General features: G+C 50.9%; 5 protein-coding genes across 5 annotated transcripts; 2 read left to right on the top strand and 3 right to left on the bottom strand.

Annotated features, from left to right (window-relative positions):
• Nucleotides 1–94: 94 nt before the first annotated feature.
• Nucleotides 95–1,297, bottom strand: M438DRAFT_405434 (eukaryotic phosphomannomutase). Its single transcript, XM_029909784.1, has 3 exons — nucleotides 1,062–1,297; nucleotides 551–1,005; nucleotides 95–494 (listed from the first exon to the last, which is right to left on the bottom strand). Exons 1-3 carry the CDS (start codon nucleotides 1,164–1,166, stop codon nucleotides 248–250), a joined length of 807 nt encoding a protein of 268 aa, XP_029761326.1. The 5' UTR covers nucleotides 1,167–1,297; the 3' UTR covers nucleotides 95–247.
• Nucleotides 1,298–2,322: 1,025 nt separating this feature from the next.
• On the top strand, nucleotides 2,323–3,237 carry M438DRAFT_355117 (uncharacterized protein; the record flags this gene model as incomplete). Its single annotated transcript, XM_029907008.1, has 1 exon — nucleotides 2,323–3,237. The coding sequence occupies one exon, from the start codon at nucleotides 2,323–2,325 to the stop codon at nucleotides 3,235–3,237; it is 915 nt and encodes a 304-aa protein (XP_029761325.1).
• A 2,399-nt stretch (nucleotides 3,238–5,636) lies between these two features.
• On the bottom strand, nucleotides 5,637–7,103 carry M438DRAFT_272175 (ribosome biogenesis protein ytm1; the record flags this gene model as incomplete). Its single annotated transcript, XM_029900540.1, has 2 exons — nucleotides 5,637–6,925; nucleotides 7,010–7,103. The coding sequence occupies 2 exons, from the start codon at nucleotides 7,101–7,103 to the stop codon at nucleotides 5,637–5,639; spliced, it is 1,383 nt and encodes a 460-aa protein (XP_029761324.1).
• A 1,311-nt stretch (nucleotides 7,104–8,414) lies between these two features.
• On the bottom strand, nucleotides 8,415–9,780 carry M438DRAFT_208251 (uncharacterized protein). Its single transcript, XM_029899387.1, has 4 exons — nucleotides 9,584–9,780; nucleotides 9,334–9,485; nucleotides 8,610–9,272; nucleotides 8,415–8,551 (listed from the first exon to the last, which is right to left on the bottom strand). The coding sequence occupies exons 1-4, from the start codon at nucleotides 9,656–9,658 to the stop codon at nucleotides 8,428–8,430; spliced, it is 1,014 nt and encodes a 337-aa protein (XP_029761323.1). The 5' UTR covers nucleotides 9,659–9,780; the 3' UTR covers nucleotides 8,415–8,427.
• M438DRAFT_318292 (eukaryotic translation initiation factor 2 gamma subunit) lies at nucleotides 9,696–11,998 on the top strand. Its single transcript, XM_029902785.1, has 3 exons — nucleotides 9,696–10,535; nucleotides 10,586–11,557; nucleotides 11,608–11,998. The coding sequence occupies exons 1-3, from the start codon at nucleotides 10,021–10,023 to the stop codon at nucleotides 11,651–11,653; spliced, it is 1,533 nt and encodes a 510-aa protein (XP_029761322.1). The 5' UTR covers nucleotides 9,696–10,020; the 3' UTR covers nucleotides 11,654–11,998.
• Nucleotides 11,999–13,444: the final 1,446 nt, after the last annotated feature.

Here is a 13,444-nt window from a genome sequence, read left to right as displayed (position 1 = left end):
AACACAATATTTCACCTGTTGGATGGGAGATAGAAATCTGCGAAGTCAAAGAAAACAGATGGCTCATGAAAAACTTTGCATAGGTATCTCTATTACCCTCTGCGCCTCTCCTCATTGTCCGAAATACTCCATGCTCCCTGTATATTTTGTGGTATACCTCTTCCGACTGTCTTTTTGTATTCTCGTCCTTCCAGCTTCGGCCTAAACTGCCATCACAATCGAGCTCTTCGAATCATGTGTGGTATATTTAAAGGTCGAACAGCTTCTTGAGCTCAGCGGCTGTGTCCTCGGGGCTCTTGACGCTGTGGCCGACGGTACGAGAGTCCTCGTAGATCTCGTAGTCGTTACCGCCCTGGTATGTCTTGTCACCGAAGAAGTGGATGGTTGTGTACTCGGTGCCGAACTGCTTCTCGGCCTCGACGTGCTGCAAGCAGTATGTCTTGTCCCAACCTCTGGGGAAGACGTCGAATGAGATTTGACCGCCAATCGAGTAGCTGCGAATAGTGTTAGTCGCAATTCCAGCAGGTCGTAGATGGCAAATAGGACTCACGTAAGACCAAGGTCGGGGAAAGCGGCTCTGATGTCCTCGACAAACTTCTTGCGAATGCCGTGCTCGAGGTCGTACTTCTCGTACTCGTTACGCTCCTCAATGCTGGCGTTACGACCGATGGGGCTGACGTTGATCATGCCGTTGCGGAACTCGATGAAGGTACCGCGCTTCTTGGGGATCTCGAGGTCGGCAATGTAGTGCAAGATGAACTTGACGAGCTTCTGGTAGGGCTCCTCGCCGATCCACTTGATGAAAGAGGATGATGCGAGCGGTACGCCCATGCGGTATGCGGTCAGACCATTCTCGGCGAAGCAGAAGTCAAAGAGGCTGGTGACGGGGACTGAAGCGGTGCCGAGCTGTTCTTGTTGCTTGACGAGATCGCTGCCACCAACGAAGCCAATGGCAACCTTGTGACGGAGCTGCGACAGGAGTTCGAGCATCTCGGGGGAAACCGTCTAGACCCATGTCAGTATAGCTGCTTGCGCACCTCTTCACGAAGACGGAGACTCACTCTACGGGCAGGAGTAAGGGTGCCATCGACGTCGAACAGGCAGATGGTGTTCTTGACCGGACGCTGGTCGAGCGCCGGGATGACTGATGCTGCTACGGCTGCCATTGTGTCTGATGTGTATGCGAGAGGTGTCGAGGGAGCTGTAGAAGATGGGAGGACTGCTTTTTTGATTGCGATTCAGGGGTAAAGCTCCTTCAGCTTTTCGAGTCTCGATCAATGGACCAGGAGGACCCTGCTTGAACACGTTGTGGGGTGGAATGCGAGGGGTGATTGCGCACTGACTGAATTTCAAAGTCAATCCGATCTGTCTTTTTGCTTGTGATCTTCCTCCTTCTTATACACTGCTATACCATATCCCAAGAACAGGTGTCTGCAATCCTTTCTCTTATACGTGTCCAATATCTCGATGTTTCGTGCGCGTCATTCAACCTTGGCGACTCAGCCTACATGCAACGAAGACTTCAAACGGCCAGTAATGATCAACCACCTGTACTTTTCGCATTCCGACTCTGTACTGGGTGACTCACAACCACGCGTCCTCATTACACATGTTTCATCAAAGGACACTGTTGCTCTATGGCTCTGATGCGATGCATGTACTGCCGAACATTACCAGCACTTCTGAAGTTGCTTGACCAGGTGTCCATTTTCAACTTCGAGGTCAACGTGTTCAGTTGTGTGGATTGAAAATCGGTCGTCTTTGAAGAAACACCATGAGGCAATGTCTTTATATTTTGACCTGAGTAAGGTAGAAAATATATTGTGTATTCGAGTAGTGGAGACGAGTACGTATGGTGTCTGGGACATCACGAGCACTCATCTTAGACCTATCAATGTGGCACAATCGGTTTGACAAGTAGAGGAAAGGAGGTAGTCGATGGAAGGTGCAGGTAACAAGACTCTCCAGCGTTCCTTCCTCTGTACGCCTGCGTCGCCGAATAGAGTGGTAGAGAGGCGGCAGGTGCTGATGCTTCTGCACAATTCTATCAGGACGGAAGCCTTGCAAACTTCTACGCAAACGCTCCTCTCTCTATCTCTGAACTCGGAGCAAGTTTGTGCATCCGCACAGCCAAGTGAACAGCCTCAGCAATCCCGGCGGACCTTTCCACTCCGTAATCACGTCCACTCGACATGTGAAGAAGAAAACAAACAGAAAACCCACGCAAATCAAAACATTGCAAATTTCTCATCTACCTTCTTTCGCAACAACATCTCCCAGCTCGCGCACCTCATCGAATCCGCCATCCAGCCATCACCAACAATGTCCGACAGAGCAGACTTTCTCGCTGGCATCGCCGCCAGTGGCTGTGGTTCTATTTTTGGAATCGAGGGAGACGACTTTGGCTCATTCGACTCTCCCTACCCCGACCCATCCCCTCCTGCCGGCTTTCATGACGACCTTGACCACAGCATGTCGGATGACGATTCCATCTCCTGTGATGGAAGTTCAGAGTCCAGTGTTCCTGTCAAAGCCACAAAGCCAAGCAAGGGCAAGAAATCCAAGTTGTCAAAGGCGTTGAGAAAGGCTCAAAAGAGCGACAAGAAGAAGGAACAGAGGATGTTGATGGCGAGAAAGAGGCATGAGGTGAAGATGAAGAGAAGAATCTTGGCCTCTAACCACCTCTCGGAGGAATCGAAGAACAACCTCGAACGCATCGCAAACCAGGCGCGCATCGAGTTTGGTGGAGATGTGGAAAAGAAGACCGAGCATCTTGAATGGGCGGTGAAGACTCTCAACACTGCCGGCTATGCTTACTACATCAACCTCATGGGTATCGACAAGGAGATGCAACTCGAGCTGATTCTCCTACAGCGCAAGGAGAAGCCAATGAAAGCAAAGACCCTTGCAATGATGCAGCTCAACCTGACCAAGAAAGAGAAGATGACCCTGTATAGGGAGACGGACAAGAAGGGACTCACGCGCCGCCAACAAAGACAGCTCAAAGCCACCGGAACTTTCGAACTGCCCTACATCCGCCCGTCGCGCAAGGAACGCCCCACCGCACAACTCCTGGCCTCGCAGGCAAGAAAAGACAAGTTCAAGGAGATGGTCCGATTGAGCAATCAGAAGGTCAGCCTCGACCAGGAAACACAGAAACAGTTTCACGCATGGGCTAGACTGCAATTGGGCAAGAAATGGATCCCCAAGTTCAACGCACTGTTTCCCGTTCGTTGATGGATAACGACTTCCGATAAATCTTCGCAGAAACCATCAGCTCAGTCTCAGTAGACTTCGGAAACTGTGATGTCGATGGAGCAAGTCTGCAAGAGAGTCATTCTTCAGACAGTCCTCCAAGAGCAACATGTGAGTCTGATAGGAGACGGTGTATACCGGACAAGACTGACCACAAAATATAGCATTCCACACAACAGATTCAAAAGCATCAAAAACACTTCCTTCCCACGAGTCGTATCGCTGTCCTTGCTTTCCTATAGCAGAGTTAATAGTAATCGAGTTCCACTTCAGCATAATCCATGAAGCAGCAATAAGTGACTGCACGCTAGACTTAGATTGCAATTCGGAAGAACCACGCCTGATTGTCAGACCTGCCTCCTTGGCCAGTAGAACGTCTACTGCGATGACCAGTCTTCTTGGTGTCAATAGACATATGCTCCAATAGCCCAGTGATTTTCTCGGGTGACGCATCCCTGAAAGTGTCCTCGGCCTTCTTCATGGTCAGATCAAAACTCTTGCTGACGAATCTAGACATTGAGCCGATCCAATCGACATGAGAGCCTTTAGCAAAGGGGGGCAAATGCAAGACGGAGAGTACTACGCCTCTGCTCCACGACCTTCTCTCTCATTTCTACCACAATGGCAATTCTTGCTTCCATGCCATCCTTGCTCTTGATACCAGACTGCATGAAACTAGCGGCGACGTATTCATACGGCTTCGGGTAGGTGCGGCCATCTGAACTCCCTCTCGCCTGTAATGCCTTGCAACCTTGCCTGCAAAAAGGCAGGATGTTTTTGATGATCAAGGACTTGTCCATTGAGAGCGATACTTGCCTCTTGATCTCTTCGGACCTGCATAAGAGCCTGAAAATCATTGTGCCTTTTGACTGCTATATCACAAGGGGACTTCGCTAGGCTGAGAGCTCGGTTCTGGTACAATTCACGTGCCCCTTTTGCTCCATGAGAATTGGGTGGGTTCTTCGTTTTGTTCCTTAAGGTGAGAGAGAGAGAGCTAGCGTGGATGGAGTTTTTGTGTTTCCGTTTCGTCCATTTTTTTTCTTTACACAAAAAGATGTTCACTGATTCCAGCGAAGAAGTTACCATCACCATGCATCGACAAAAAACTGACTGATAGTAGACAAGCAGACAGGTGCAGCAATTTCGCATTTGTCGCTAGAACTCGCCATCCTGCCATCCAATTCCAAATTTTTGAGATCTATTATTTACAGAAATTTGGTTTTCTTCCAACAAAGACCTCCTTGGCTCAAGAGTCGGCAGGACGCTGTAATGAACAGACGTCCAAAGCCCTCCCTCTACGTAAGCTCAAGTGTCCGGGGATCGACTCCCCGCGTTGGAATGGGTTTCCGACTAAAAGCTGATTTGCCTGTGGGTGTGTTTCTTCTTTGAACCGGTCTAGGAAACATGAATTAAGCGAAACGGTGACAAGTCTGGTCCAGCACTGCTGTCGGACGATCCGCGTAAGGGGATGGGCATCCTTTTGCTCTAGTGGAATTGGGTAGGGGTTTTTATATTTGGACAGTCCAAAGGAGGGCTGCATGTACTTATCCTTTTGGGAAGAATTTGAATATAGCACAGTTCTAACACAGAGACCGTAAGCAGGCTTTCTTTTTGAGTGCATGTGCGTTGATGTGTATAGGTAGGCACCCACTGACCGTCGAGCGCAAGAACGGGGACTCTGTTCGTCCTTGCTCTCAGAAGCAACTATAGAGGCTCCAAGATTGGACTTAGAGAATAGAAGGATTCAAATATGACAAAGTAGAACATTCTTAGTTTGCTCTTCAAAGCTGAATTTCTGTTTGGAGAATGGGAAACAGACACAGCTTCCCACAATTACCAGAAGCCGATATCAAATCAAGAAGTCACATCCAGCCCCCCTTTCCCATTCAAGATCAACGCCCGAGTAACCTTTACAATCATCCAAACTCTTCGTCATCCCAACAACAAGCAGCGGTAGTCTAGTGGTCAAGACGTCTTGTAAAAATCGTCTTGCAAACACAAGCTTGATTGTGTAGCTAACCCTCACTATGTGATCATGACACTGCATATATCTCAAGAAGATCGTAGGTTCGATTCCTACTCGCTGCAGTTGTCTTTTTGCTCGTCCTGGTGTGTGAGACCACCAAGTATGGAGCAGAAGAGGCCATGAGGAAACAATTGTAAGAAGAATGTATGCATGCTCAGGGACGTGAAGGGGACAGGAGATTCAATGACCTGATGGTGACGGTCTTTCTTACTTCGCTACATTCTCTTCTTCATCTTTTGAAGATTTGCTTCAAACCGTCCGAAACAAAAAGCGAGGAATTCGAAATATTGATGGGGGTATAAATCAACCTCGCCGCATCCCAACAACGAACGGCATAACTTTTTTGGCCCACATTCTACCTGGGCTGATTAACTTGCACCTTCTTATCTTCACCGCAGCTAACGATACCCCAAGCTTCATCCCACTGCACACCAAACACCTTGATGCCTTCACCACCAACGGGCTTCTTCTCTCCTTGACCATCACGCTCGAGCACGAAAATGCTTTCGCCAGTCATACCGCCCTCGGCTACACCGCCTGCGTTTCCAGCTTTTGCGTTACGGACGTCCCAGACGCGGACGCTGCCGTCGTGGCCACCGGATGCGAAGACGAAGCCGTTGTCTGGAGAAGGTGCGAGTGAGACTACGGCGTTGTTGTGACCGCGGAGTGTCATGGCGACGATTGCAGTTGCGGAAGCGCGAGGGTCGATGAGGGAGATGTGACGGGCGGTAGTTCCTGCAGCGACCAGATTCAATTGCGGTAGAGCGGCGACTGAGACCAGAGGGTGCGAGGTTGCGCGTGTGTCGACGCAGCTGTGGGTTGCGAGATCCCAGGTCTTGAGTGTGTGGTCCCAGGAGGTGGAGTAGGCTACTGTGGCATCGTCGGGCTTGAAAGTGACGTCTGAGACGGGTGCATTGTGGCCGGCCAGGAGAGAAAGTGCGCCACGTTGAGGCACGGTGACGGATGGTTTCCTTCGCTTGGATGAGGGGTTGGGGAGGAGATGTGCGGGTGCTGAAGGGTTGCTCTTGATGTCGCTGCTGAAGATACCGACGGTGTGATCTTGCGAAGCGGTCAAGATGCGCTGGGAGGGGGTGTGTACGGCCAATCTGTCCACGGATGCGGTGTGTCCTAGCAGCTCGACCTTGGGCGTGATCTCTCTGTCGTTGTAGTTCCAGATTCTGACGCTGCGATCCACGCTTGACGAGACCAAACGCGAGTGATCCAAGAACTTCACGCTCTTGACTGGTCCGCTGTGTCCACCATCTCCACTTGTTGCCAAAACCTCTTTGCTCTGGTTCCAAAGTCTTAAAAGTCCATCGTAACTCGCCGATACCAAACGCTCGTTTCCTACTCCAGAAGCACCAAAGTTCTTGCCTGCCCATCTACCAGCTGCTGATGTGGCTGAGAGAAGATCGACACTGCTGACCCAGTCGTCATGTTCGAAGGAGGCGACGTGCGACGGCGGTACAAGAGCGCGTACATATTCGACATTCAAGGTGGTTTCGGCGGAGATGCCGTTAGCAGTCAGGAATTCATCGATCGAGGTTCGCAGGAATTGGCCGTTGATCAAGAACTCAAAGGGGACGGGTTGTTCGGTTGCGAGCAGATTGTTCACGAGAGTCGAGAGCTGGTATCTACGGAGCTCTGCGAAGCTAGTCAGTCAAACAGATCCTCGTTGCAACATGTTGCTGCTCTGGCGCAAAAGCGCGCCTTTAAGGTGTTACTGACCAGTAGAGACGAGAATGGGGCCACTGCTCTCCTCGGGCAATTCAATATCCGGACTCCTGGTAGTGAGCTGGATTCTAACTTGCGACGTCGACATTTTGTTGTGTATGGGGGTGTTGTGTGTTTATGCGACTGTTCCATCTCGAAAAAAGTTCATGCATGTGAAGAAATTCTGCCGGGCTTGGGCTTACCGCCTTGGACACTTTGTGCGACTTGTGCTTGATTGAAGCTTGCACAACTTCGAGGATATCAACTATCGAACTTTATGGTTTCGCGAAATCATAACCTCTCCAGGAATCATATCATACCCCTGCTTAGATCGCATGGGAGTATCAGTCACAAGTATGAGATCTATGCAGTCCAGAATGTCTGATATTTCCGTAGCTTTATTGCTATCTGCCTGCACCACAAAGACTATCATTGCAAAAGCATAGCACTTAATTCAACAGCATGTTCATGGTCTCGTCAACTTTGACGTAGTCACACGAGTATATGATCTACCGCAATGATGTGTGCGGTTAGGATAACATTCTTCCCAGAGTTCTGAATTGACGACTCTGTCGATCGCGGGACTATATTGCCTCTCCTCGCACCACGACCTTGTAGAAGTCGGCCGTCCTAAGCTGTCTTCAAGGATGTATCCATGCTGCTCACCAAACATGACTTCATTAAGAGCAGAATTGATACGTAAGGCCATTCAAGGACAAATTTTGTGCTGCGGTACCAACGATCCTTCATTCGAAGCGTCCTTGAAACCTTTGGCGAGCAGCTGCAGTCCATCAATCTGGAGATCATTATGCGTATCCAATAGTCCTGCAGAGACGAGCAAATATGAGAAGAAAGTTCCCATAATCGATAGATTGTTGTGTGAATTGCATTTCGATTGGAGATCGAATACGTGGACAGAGGTGTATTGCCAGACTAGCAGCGTGGTGTTTTGACTCCATTCTTTGACTTACTTGACATTTTGGGATGATCAATATCCGTTGGCAATGCAAGACTTCTCATTTCAAGCAATTACAACCGTGTTGCTGCCTCGGGCTTCAAAGTGGCAATATGTGGAGGATCTATGACCATTAGATCTGAAAGTCTAACAAGAGCCGCAATTTTGTAAACATCTGATCGTAAAGTTTCGAGCGGGATATGTGTGGTCTAGTAGAAACATGCAAGCATATCGAATTTTCCGGGCTCATAGTACAGACGACAAAGAAAAAAAAGTGAAGATAGAAAAGCGGAGGGGGTCCACCCTTGCGTTCTACTCTAGGACGCAAAGATGCTGTACAGGACCAGAATTTTCTCTCCCAATGGGCAAACCTCGCCTGGAGACTGGCATTTGACGCTTATCGTCATCCGTCAGCTCTCAAGCAATCGCCTAGATTTTCCCTCTAATATAATTACCAGACTCCTGTCGTGCGAGTCGTTTACTTGAGGTACTCCTTGCCGTCAATCTTCACCTCGGCGCGGGGAGATGAAGGGTTACGGACAGCCTTGGTGGTGGGAGGGTTGTACACGAGCTTTCTGGTCTTGACGACAGTCCACTTGTATCTGTAGCATAAAATCAGTATTTGTGGTAATCACAATTTTGGTGTTGTTCGCGACTCACCTCTTAACCCAGACAGAGAGAGCGAAGAGAGTACCAGCAACAGCCATGACCTTCCAGCCCATCTTCTTGCGGTCGTCCATTTCGGGCTCGGCAGTCCAGTTCAAGAACTCGACAACATCCTTGGCCATCTGCGAGGTAGTGGCGGGGGTCTTGTCGTCGTACTCAACGAGACCGTCGTAGAGGACACGAGCCATGGCAATACCGGTACCGGGGAAGTAAGGGTTGAAGTTGAGACCCTCCTGGACAACAGCGCCAGCTGGGGGCTCCTCAGGGTAACCAGTCAGAAGAGAGAAGATGTAGTTGCAGCCACCGTGACGGGCCTTGACAATGAGCGAAAGATCCGGGGGGAGGGCACCGTTGTTGGCAGCACGGGCGGCCTCGTCGTTCTTGTAAGGGCTGGGGAGGTAGTCGGAAAGCTTTCCTGGGCGCTTCTCGATCTCGCCCTCATCGTTGGGCTCGGTGTCGAATTCGTTCTCCTCGGCAAGGGCCTTAGCCTCGTCGACAGTCATGAAGTTGCCGACAAGGTTGCGGTAGGCAATGCGCTTCATCGAGTGGCAAGAAGCGCAAACCTCCTGGTAGACCTGGAAACCTCTGCGGAGAGACTGGTGGTCGAAGGTCTTGTAGAGCTTCTCGTGCTCCCAAGGGTACTTGGTGGCGTGAAGACTGTTGGGCCAATGGTCAGCGCTGGGTGGTCGAGTGTGTATGGAGTCGGTGGGCAACATACCCCTCTTCGGCGGGGGTCATGGCGTGGGCATCACGACCGAACTGGTAGTAGTACCATGCGGCGGAACCGACGGCGAAGGCGGTGGCAGCAGAGGCAGTGGCGGTGGTGGCCCACTGCGATGACTCGGCACCAGAGGAGGAAGAAGCAGCGCGCTGGAAGAATTGAGACGTCAGCTCGGCATGATTCAACGGGCAATTCAAGATTCGGCATCGATTGGAGGTATAGACGTGTTTCTGGAGTGGTTGCGTACCGTGGACTGGCGGGTTGCGGTGTTGCGAGCAGCGGCGGCGAGGCGCGCGGATCGCAGGCTGGATCTGGCCAACATGGTCTGCGATTGACTGTGTCGGGAGAGAGGGGAGAGGGTGGTTGGAGGTGCGTGTCGAACAACTGAGGTCGATGTCGCCGCAGGGCAGGAGCGATGAGAAGAAGCCGGAATTCGTGCTAAGACCTAATCTGGAGCATTTGATTGGCTCTTGCCGTTTCTTGCCGGAGAGAAGCAGCCTGCCATTTCGACTGGCCACGAGCTTCGACTTTTGGCCACCTTCACACTGCTCCCAGAATTTGTGAGTTTCCGTGACTTTGCACGTCACAGCAAGAGCCCGTAAGACTCATAGCCAATTTGCCCGACCAAGCCTTTGCGCACCCCTCAACACCTCCCCCGAGTCCACACGCGCATCCACCGCAATCATGGCCTCGAACGGCGAATACCCCCAGGACGACTCGCCGCCCGCTTCCCCCACTTTGAACCCCCAGCAGGACCAGTCTGAGTCGGAAGATGAGATTCCTGAGCAGAAGCCCAAGTCGGCATTGAAGAAGTCTGCTCCCGCACCCGCCGTCCAGAAGCCCTTCATCGCCGAGCAGCCCGACCCGTCAACCATCGATGTCAAGGCCCTCAACCCTCTGTCGCCCGAGATCATTTCGCGCCAGGCCACCATCAACATTGGTACCATCGGTCATGTCGCTCACGGAAAGTCAACAGTCGTCAAGGCCATCTCTGGTGTCCAGACTGTCCGTTTCAAGAACGAGTTGGAGAGAAACATCACCATCAAGCTCGGTTACGCCAACGCAAAGATCTACAAGTGCGACAACGAGGAGTGCCCGCGCCCCACTTGCTACAGGAGTTATAAGAGTGACAAGGAGGTCGACCCTCCATGTGAGAGAGAAGGATGCGCTGGTACATACCGTCTGCTTAGACATGTCTCGTGAGTTTTGCACACAGCATTACTAACCAGCTGTATCTGACAACCCATAGCTTCGTCGACTGCCCTGGTCACGACATTCTCATGAGCACCATGTTGTCTGGCGCCGCTGTCATGGACGCCGCCCTCCTCCTCATCGCCGGAAACGAAACCTGCCCTCAGCCCCAAACCTCTGAGCATTTGGCCGCCATTGAGATCATGAAGCTGAACCACATCATCATTCTCCAAAACAAGGTCGACCTCATGCGCGAGGAGGCCGCTGGCCAACACCACGAGTCTATTTTGAAGTTTATTCGTGGTACCGTCGCCGATGGCAGCCCCATCATCCCCATCTCCGCCCAGTTGAAGTTCAACATCGACGCTATCAACGAGTATCTCGTCTCCAAGATTCCCGTCCCCCCGAGAGATTTCACCGCCGCCCCTCACATGATCGTCATCAGATCATTCGATGTCAACAAGCCTGGTGCCGAGATTGAGGACCTGAAGGGTGGAGTTGCTGGTGGCAGTATCCTGACTGGTGTATTGAAGCTTGGTGATGAGATTGAGATCAGACCCGGAATTGTCAGCAAGGACGAGCAGGGCAAGATTCAGTGCAAGCCCATCTTCTCCAGAGTTGTTTCGCTGTTTGCTGAGAACAACGATCTTAAGTTCGCTGTTCCTGGTGGTCTTATTGGTGTTGGTACTCGTGTCGACCCCACTCTCTGCCGTGCCGATCGTCTGGTCGGTTTCGTCCTTGGTCTCCGTGGCCAGCTCCCCGCCATCTACACTGAGATTGAGGTCAACTACTTCCTGCTCCGCCGTCTGCTCGGTGTCAAGACTGCCGATGGCAAACAAGCCAAGGTTGCCAAGCTCGCAAAGAACGAAGTCCTCATGGTTAACATTGGTTCTACCGCCACTGGTGCTAAGGTCGTCGCCGTCAAGGCCGATGCCGCCAGACTTCAACTCACCAGCCCTGCCTGTACCGAGATTGGCGAGAAGGTCGCTCTTTCCCGCAGAATCGAGAAGCATTGGCGTCTTATTGGATGGTAAGTGATTATCTGCTATGATTCATTGAATCTGTACTAATTTCGAACAGGGCCACCATCCTTGCCGGTTCTACTCTCGAGCCCACCATCGAGTGAACAACGACTGGTTGATATATCACCAACGAAACACACCGATACCCATTTAAGCGAGATCGCCAATTCAGATCTTGTGGGTACGACACGTAGAGGATTCAATGTGAAGAGGACGATCAAAAGTTGGATTTGCATGAACGCACAACGCTTTTCTGAATGTGCGAGGCGCGCTTGTGCGGGATGCATGCTTGTCTGTGGGCATTAGATTTGGGGGTGTTTTTTTTATGGCGCTGAGGACGAGAAGGGATGAGTGTTTCTTTTTCTTATCTTTCCATCCACGGATCTATCCCTGGCTATTCACCCCCTATTGCATGACACCGAAGAAAATACACAGTTTTATGACAGCACGCATTTCCTTGACTCCTTGAAAGATGTTGACGATGCTTGTAGAGTGATTGATGGCCACAGTACTAAAAGTAGGATTGCCCCCTGTCGTTCCGGGCATCTCATCACTATCCACAACCAGCAAAAGTACCTAACATGCCTACCGTCAAGGATCGAACACACCACCTCCTGAAAACACTGTAAACAAAAAGCCGGAGCCGCAGCTCCTACTACTCCCGGCTTCGCACAGCCGTATGTTACGGCTGCCCGGTGGTCAGGGGATCTCCCACTACGCCAAACGTGAGTTTGTGTCTTACAAGTGGGATATTAGGTGAGCGATCTTGTGGGTATATATGAGTTGGTGAGGGAAGTGAAGGGTTGATTTGTGATGGTCTGTTCTGACCATCTGATTCCGACTATACTGTTCGTCGGCACATTCTACCCTCGTGCTGCACTTTTCTTGCTTACTTTCTCTTGTTCTGCGTGTTCGCCTTCAGGGGTGCCTTCTTTTCTCCCAACCTCGAGGTTCATCTTCCAGGAGAAGCAGTCACGGCCTGCCACTTTGTGACGAATAGGCCTGTCTCTCAGAAGATCACAAACGCGTGTGGAGCAGCAAATACCATCGTTGCCAATGTCAGTCAAACTCTGTCGACGCAGAGCTCTCTGATCACACACCATCGTATTGCTGGAAGCTAGCCGCGTCTTCCCACCATCCCTCAAAAGAGCCTTCCTTCTCATTCTCTTGGCGTTCGCGCGCTTGCACGATACTGGTCCTCCCTCTTCTCTACCAAATCTCGTATCAAGCTCAAGTATTCATCGAATCGCAACTATCGTCAATCAATATGGCTGCCTCTCTCGACAGCCTTCCCATGGAAATCATCCTGAATGTCGGCGAGATTCTCTTTGATGTTAGCAATCGCAACTATTGGAACTGCGTGCTTCCCTTCAGCAATACGAGTAGGAGATACAGAGCCATTCTACTACCACAGGTCTGCCGAAACGTGGAGATTATCGCACACAGTACCAATCAGCTTAGGCGAAATCTCCGTTGTCTTGAGGACACACTCGAGGCTTACAACGTCATCAGCTGTCCTCGTAGTATGACCATTGTCCTCATGGATCCCTTGGAGCTATACAACCCGAATGGAGAAGACCGGTTCAATCTTGACCTCGTTATCGAATTCATGATGAAGCTACCGAAGTTGCATAGATCGAGGTCAGCCTCTCTTCGTATACGTGCTTATTAGGTTATTTCGCTCGATCCTTAGAACAATGGAAAGGGTGTAGTGGTATGCTCCACCAGATAGGACCGAGCGACGAATACGTGCGGTGGAGTGACCTTCCGGATTCCAAGCAACTTTGATACTTTTCTTCTCCAAGCGGTGAGCATCATACTGCGAAGATCTCTTCGCATTGACTCATGATATGCAGTTGACAGCGGCGACCGCAACTACTTCCTCCCGAGTGGGT

This window comes from Aureobasidium pullulans (assembly GCF_000721785.1).
Source record: "Aureobasidium pullulans EXF-150 unplaced genomic scaffold scaffold_8, whole genome shotgun sequence".
Taxonomy (NCBI): Eukaryota; Fungi; Ascomycota; class Dothideomycetes; order Dothideales; family Saccotheciaceae; genus Aureobasidium; species Aureobasidium pullulans.
The sequence above is the reverse complement of the archived record's forward strand: the minus strand, read 5'-3'. Positions and strand labels throughout refer to the sequence as shown.